The 7079-nt window shown below is 45.3% G+C and overlaps 1 protein-coding gene across 1 annotated transcript in view; it reads right to left on the reverse strand.

Moving 5' to 3' along the window:
* Positions 1 to 6069: 6069 nt before the first annotated feature.
* The window catches only part of T265_11789 (hypothetical protein), a gene marked incomplete at both ends in the record, with an annotated part of 57067 nt that continues 56057 nt past the window's right edge, over positions 6070 to 7079 (reverse strand). Inside the window, one exon of the mRNA XM_009178550.1 lies at positions 6070 to 6503. Within this exon, the coding sequence (XP_009176814.1) occupies positions 6070 to 6503 (434 nt within the window). The remainder of the gene's footprint in view (positions 6504 to 7079) is intronic.

Genomic DNA, 7079 nt, shown 5'->3' on the forward strand with positions numbered 1-7079 from the left:
TTTATCGACTCACCTTTAAGTTTGCAGAACAAGTCACTGCCCAAACCTTCACAAATTAACACACACAAGACAAGCTTAGCAACCTAGTTCAATCAGGTTCAAATAACAAGTGACCAGGGCTTCAGCATAAATGAGGAAAATCGCGCTGAATTGTATGTTAATTGAATCAGCAACAAGCTGCAACAATTTCGCTCAAATTGATGTCACGTTAAAAATTTAGAAACGCGTCGATAACAAAAAATGAGTGTAAGCCAAACTTATTCTGCGACAATTCTTTCACTGAGGTTTGACAACCTGTCGGCAAATATTCTCCCTCACTCTCACTCTGCACACAAACTCAATTGTGACAACATTTCTTGAATATTTTAACAGCTGAAAAACAAGCGAGCCGGTGCGAGACATTCAGTTGGAATGGATCATCATAACAGATAAATTCAGCGAAGTCACCTAACTCTTCTCTCAGATTTAAATTCCTGTACAAAATATAGGAGTTGGCGAACTCTGTATAAAATATGTTCAATTAGGACATCCGTTTGATGGAAACACGGTGCCTGCCTTTTGAGCTCGCAGAAGGTCAAAGCCGGTTTTGGGCTTTCGAAGATTTTCAGTAACCTTTCAGCAACTTCGAAAAACGAAATTGGTTTGCAAATGATTGTATTTTGCTAGCCTTACGAGTACTTGTTACGTTTTCTCTGCCTGGGTGTTCATTTACATTCCGGCTGCCATATGAAACTTCGAAAAAATTGGTTTGCAAATGATTGTATTTTGCTAGCCTTACGAGTACTTGTTACGTTTTCTCTGCCTGGGTGTTCATTTACATACATTCTGCCATATGATTAGCTCAAACACCAAGAAACTCTCGAAAATGAAGCTGACAATCTTCCCGTTCTACAGTTATAACTCACACTTCTGTCACACGAGCAGAGTTGGAAGGCCAACTCGTCCACGCTTGTTTGGCAATTGGCAAATGACTGATTTGGTCTAACTCCTGATTAGTGTGAGAAGCTTCTACCAAACAAATAAAAGTTTATAACGGTTACCTGTGAAGATTGTGTGCTTATATTCCCAACTAAGCCAAAGCTCACGTGTGCAGCCGCTATAAAGTGACTGGACCCAATCGAGAATCGGTGGTTTGTGTTCCTCTGCGACCTACTGAATTGTACTTGAGTGGGAAGTCATTTATCCACCCACAGGATACACCGTAGTGAGTTGCTCAGTGATTAGAGATGTGCCGAACATAGTCTCCCAGTCTGCCAGGTCGGAACAATCACAGTGACTTGTCTCTTAAAGACACTTGTATATGTGTAGTATAGCCAGAGAGGGTTGGTGCGCTGACATTAGACAAATTTCGTACACAAACATGCCAGTCAGAACCGAATATTGTATCATGCCACATTCTGAGTAACCAGCCTGATCGCCTTACTTGCCTCATACAGAGAGACGGCTAAGAGAACCCATGCTCCAGCTGATTGCCCTCGTGCACACTCTCCGTTTTCCCTCCGCAAATCTACCTCACTATGATTCATATATTCTGTTTAAAGGACCCATGTTAGTACTGACAGCTTATTTTGCCCTGAATTATGCCCAGCTGCAGCTCGGTTCGTCCGAATTCCCAACGGAATTTGAGCGCACGGAAGTTTGTTTTATTTCTACAAAGACTACAAACTTCGTTTAATATTCGTACTCTGAGACCAGCTCTTGCACCCACACTAAATTCCTTCTCTATTGATGCGTGCTGTCTGTTAAAAAATCAAGTATACAAGTTGTGCAGCTGAAATGACCGCTCTTTAGCTCTCTTTTTGCTTTCAGCCACACAAATCGGCTGACATACAGGTAACTACAAATGGATATGTCGGCGAAGGTAATGTGTTCAGATATCGGGCAGGGGCTTCCTCACTCAACTGCATACGTGCTGATAGTCGTCTCCGCGATGATCGTTCGGTAAGTCCAGCGTAAGAACTTTCAGAGTGCGAGGCGGTTTGCTCTCCATCTATTGCACTTGTCTCCGACGGCCTACAGCCTCCAAACGGTCAACGGCAGTTTCTATGACGCTGCATGTGCTCTTCTACAATGGCCTAGAAGCTCACCCCTCATTGTGTTTGCCTCCGACGAAGACTGCCCTGGTGGTCCCGAGGCTCAGTTAGATGGCTATTCTGCGATGGTCGCGAAACGCGCGAGGAACAGAGATGGGCAATTTCAGATTCATGCCGATAGCAGACTGCTTCTTTGCAGTGTCCATTTCCCGAAGTGCAACTTGATAACTTAAAGCCCATAATCGAACCAGGCACGGAATCACATCTTCGTCACCTAAGCCTGGCGAGGTTGGATGTTTGCCTGTCGCCCAGTTTGGGATATCCACGTGAAATGCCACTATACACTTTTCCGTTGCTGATTACCTCTGCGCTTTTCCAGCCTACACAAAAGGCGCAGACCTCCTTTGGCCACTGAAAGGTTCATGGACCTAGCAGTCCTCCAAAGCTCTCAGACTTAACTGACTCATGACCAACGAATGGTCCGAAGTCACATTATGCGTTTCAAATTTCAGCAACGCGCATCAAACTACTGGGTCTCTGATAGGACCGTGGCTTTCCCGGAGGCTTGGAGACAGCTTAGTCAAGACCGTCGCCACAGTCCAACCCGACGCGTCATCCGACGTGAGATGGAACAGTGTGTTCGCACGGACCATTAAGGCTGATGAATTCTAAAGGCCGAAGAAGTGGGCGAAGCAAGACTCCCAGGAAACTCTGCAGACCGTTCAGCTGGATTCTCTGGACTGTCCATCAGAAGCCTCGTATCGGTGAAATCATCAGGGGAAAGAATGGCTCTCTGCTATCTAACAGAGAGGAGCGTTTGGACCATGGGGCACAGTAATTCAAACAAGGATTCTGTTGGTCACCCGATAAAACTAATCCACGATTTTAGCCACCAACAGAGAAGTGGATTATGCTTGTGAAGCTACAGCAATGTCGGAGGTGTCTGACTGCATATCTTTACTCAGATTTCCTTACGCTCCTCATTCAAGAGACCTTTCATCTCAGTAGGTGAACGCTGAAGTGACTTTAAAATATGGATGTCCAATCCGTTGGCAGTGAGTGCACAGTCAACATCGTCATTGTCTTAGGAACGAAGGCTAAAAACAAACTCTGCTGAATAAGCTGAACACTACTTTATACAATGTTTTGACGTGCGAGTTGGAAATACAAAATGCATCTCTCTGATCGATAGCGTGCAGCTTCCGGGAATGTTCTTCGGAATTCTCCGAGGAGCAGTGAAAAATGTTGCCCACATCGGTAGTTGTAACAGCTCTGACGGGAACTTTCGAGTTTATTGCAATCAACTCCGTTGACGCGGCATTGTGCTATGAATGTCAACACATCGCTTACTGAGACGAGTGTTTGCCGCGCCTTATTCCAACAGCACAAACTGCGGGATGGGCGACGCGTGATATGATGAAAGTGTGTGAAAGAGATCACTAAGAGTGGGAGCTGTGTTGGTGCAACAATTTTTTTCGTGAAAGGGGACTCCCACGACCACTTCCATGCGCCTGGCCGTAGGAAGAACGAAAAATAAGGCCTAGCCAATGTCGATGACGATTTTGCTGTCAGTGTCCTTCCAGTTTGGTCACTTGAAGAGGTTTGAGCACATTAGGAGGGGTTCTAACATGTTGGCTAAAGATCCCGCCCTCCTTCATTCAGTTTTCCTTCTCTTTAGCTGCAAATAACTAGGCATTATGGTTGCACACCAGTGAAGCATCGGCGTCAACATTGATGTCGCTATCTCTAGTGATGATGATCGTCATTGTGGTTAGATGTGCGAGTCGCAGAAACTGATGAAAGATAGTTTCCTAATGTCTTCCCGTTTTGGCTGAATAAATGCTCCGATGACAGAATAGGGGTAGGCACAAACGTGTGCTGCTTGGTGAAGTATATCATTTTTGGCTTGTTCATCGGTGAGGTTTGGTTAAGAGAACTTCAACCCCACTAAGATGACACCATTTTCTGCTACTGATAGATTTCTTTGTTACTTCTAAAATGTTGAATAACGGTCCGTCTTTTGGATTACGTGGCAACCCTTTTTGCCTCCAATCGGATTGGCATGTTACAGCGAAAGCCGTCGTGTCTGGATGGTCCGTCTACTGCAAAGCTCAATTTACTCCAATGTTTCAAATGACCACATCTATTTCAAACCAAATTGTGATATTAAAAAGTCCCAAGTGTCCGGCTTACTTTCGTAGTACTTCACGACTTTCTTAATGGTATAGCCTGAAAATGATTACACAAGTAAATGCGTTAGAATTTTCCGACGGATTCAGTGCGTTGCAGAAAGAAATGGCTCGCATTTTTCTTGGAAGTACGTTTGCCAATCTAGGTCGTATTTAGGTCCCAGAACGAGACTGCAGTTCACTCTAACCGGCCAAACTTGACAGTTACCTAAGGATATTGGAAACTCTGCACTACATGTGTCATCTCAAACTTGACGATGAACAACAGCTATCCCCGCGCCTACTCGTAGTCATTCCTGGATATTTACAACAATGTATTACTCAGCTAATCCGTGTTGTTTGTTGGATACATCATGTTTCATTGATGGTTGCCAAGAGCGCGTTACAAACAAGTAAGTGGTTTTCCCATTTACCGAGTATTTTGCTGTCCGGCGATTAAAAGGATTAGCCCCACTGCTTAACCAAGGGGACATTGCTAATGTGGTGAAATATAGGTAGCTCGGGGGAGTTTATTGGTTGGTGATCAGATGGCTGTTGATCTGTTCGCCGCGTCACTGTAAAATCTCAAGTAGTTGGTGGATTCGAAAACGAAAATATGTTAACTATCCGTGGAATACCTGATAACAGCGACTTACCTGCATCAAACTTTAACATTACGTCTGTACTATTAACGATCGCTTCTGAAAGCAGGTATACGCAGAAACAATGCAAAAAAGGGGCAGCGATGAAAAGGTAATATGACAGAAAGCAAGGTCACTTTGTTGGTTGTTGATCAGATGGCTGTTGATCTGTTCGCCGAGCTTGGCGATTGGCTTGCAAACCTTCCGTCACCATACGAGGAGACATCATCAGCGCGCAGTTGGGTGGGTACTTCTTCCTTGCCCGCGTGTGTTTATATAGCAGTCAAAAGCTGTGTTATCTTCTGACGTGATTGGCTACCTGGAGTGTAACGAATCTAGTGAATCTATTGGTCCGTTTGTGATCCTTGTTGCGTTGTGGTCTGTGTTTCTTTGTGTTGATTGGTTATCCCAACGGCTTCCAATTTAATAGCTTGTTCTCCCTGGCCTTGATTCGAATTGCTTTGTGGTCTGCCGGTCTCGAGTTTGATTGGTTGCTTGTACTGCCCTATTTCCTCCACCGTGGCGGTTAGTGTCCCGGCGTCCGCCGGTTGATTTGGTGCTTTGATTAGGCGCCTCCTCCAATCCAATTGATGTGTCCGTTTGAATGACTCTTTCTTGCTTCTTGTATGAGTTCCTCGTATGGTCTGTGGTTTTGGCGTTCTCTCGCTCTAAGTGGCTGGTAAATGGGATCAATGTCGATGTGTTTGTTGATGGCTTCTTCGGTGGACTGCCACGCCTCCATAAATTCGCGTTCTCGTTTTTTTCTTGCTTGAGCCAGTATGCGAACGCCGTTCCAGTCGAACTCGTGTCCTTCTTGGTCTTTGTCTGGGGGGGAAGGACAATTGATCGTACCTTTGGTGGCGAGTTTGTGTTCATGTATTCTGGTGGAGAGCTTCCTTCCTGTTTCTCCTACGTACCGTTTGTCGCAGTCCTTGCATTGGATCACGTATATGACATTGTTCGTCGCGATTGGATCTAATTTCCACTTTGGTCTTAATAGTGCCCTCCGCAGAGTATTCGTAGGCTTACAGGCAACCATTGTGTTGTGCTGTCGTAGGAGCCTTGCCGTCATTTCAGCGGTGTTCTTGACGTACGGAAGTGTGACGCGTTTGCTTCTAGTTTGTCCTGTTGCATCGATCGTATTTGGCTTGTTGAGTGTTCTCCAGATGAAATTCCTGCGGTATCCACTTTCTGAAACAATTTATATGGGCGCTTTTCTTCTTTGATCTAGGATTCTGTTGTACTGCAGTGTATCGCGATCCGCTTGAAAAGTGTCCGAATGCAGCCTCGTTTGTGGCAATTTGGATGGTTGCTGTGGTGGCAAAAGATTTGGTCCTTATGTATAGCCTTTCTGAAGACCTCCGTTTGTAGTTGTTCGTCCGGCAATCTAGAGATGAGAATGTCGAGGGACGCAAGTTTTCCGTTGTTTTCTTCCCCGGTTGTGAATTTGATATCGTCGAAAACATTGTTTAACATGTATCGTCCACGTAAAGGATCCCCCAGACAAAGACCAAGAAGGACACGAACGCAAGTTTTGTTTTCTTCCCCGGTTGTGAATTTGATATCGTCGAAAACATTGTTTAACATGTATCGTCCACGTAAAGGATCCCCCAGACCAGACACAAGAAGGACACGAGTTCGACTGGAACGGCGTTCGCATACTGGCTCAAGCAAGAAAAAAACGAGAACGCGAATTTATGGAGGCGTGGCAGTCCACCGAAGAAGCCATCAACAAACACATCGACATTGATCCCATTTACCAGCCACTTAGAGCGAGAGAACGCCAAAACCACAGACCATACGAGGAACTCATACAAGAAGCAAGAAAGAGTCATTCAAACGGACACATCAATTGGATTGGAGGAGGCGCCTAATCAAAGCACCAAATCAACCGGCGGACGCCGGGACACTAACCGCCACGGTGGAGGAAATAGGGCAGTACAAGCAACCAATCAAACTCGAGACCGGCAGACCACAAAGCAATTCGAATCAAGGCCAGGGAGAACAAGCTATTAAATTGGAAGCCGTTGGGATAACCAATCAACACAAAGAAACACAGACCACAACGCAACAAGGATCACAAACGGACCAATAGATTCACTAGATTCGTTACACTCCAGGCAGACAATCACGTCAGAAGATAACACAGCTTTTGACTGCTATATAAACACACGCGGGCAAGGAAGAAGTACCCACCCAACTGCGCGCTGATGATGTCTCCTCGTATGGTGACGGAA

The sequence above is a fragment of the Opisthorchis viverrini genome, assembly GCF_000715545.1.
Source record: "Opisthorchis viverrini unplaced genomic scaffold opera_v5_583, whole genome shotgun sequence".
NCBI classification, from domain to species: Eukaryota; Metazoa; Platyhelminthes; class Trematoda; order Opisthorchiida; family Opisthorchiidae; genus Opisthorchis; species Opisthorchis viverrini.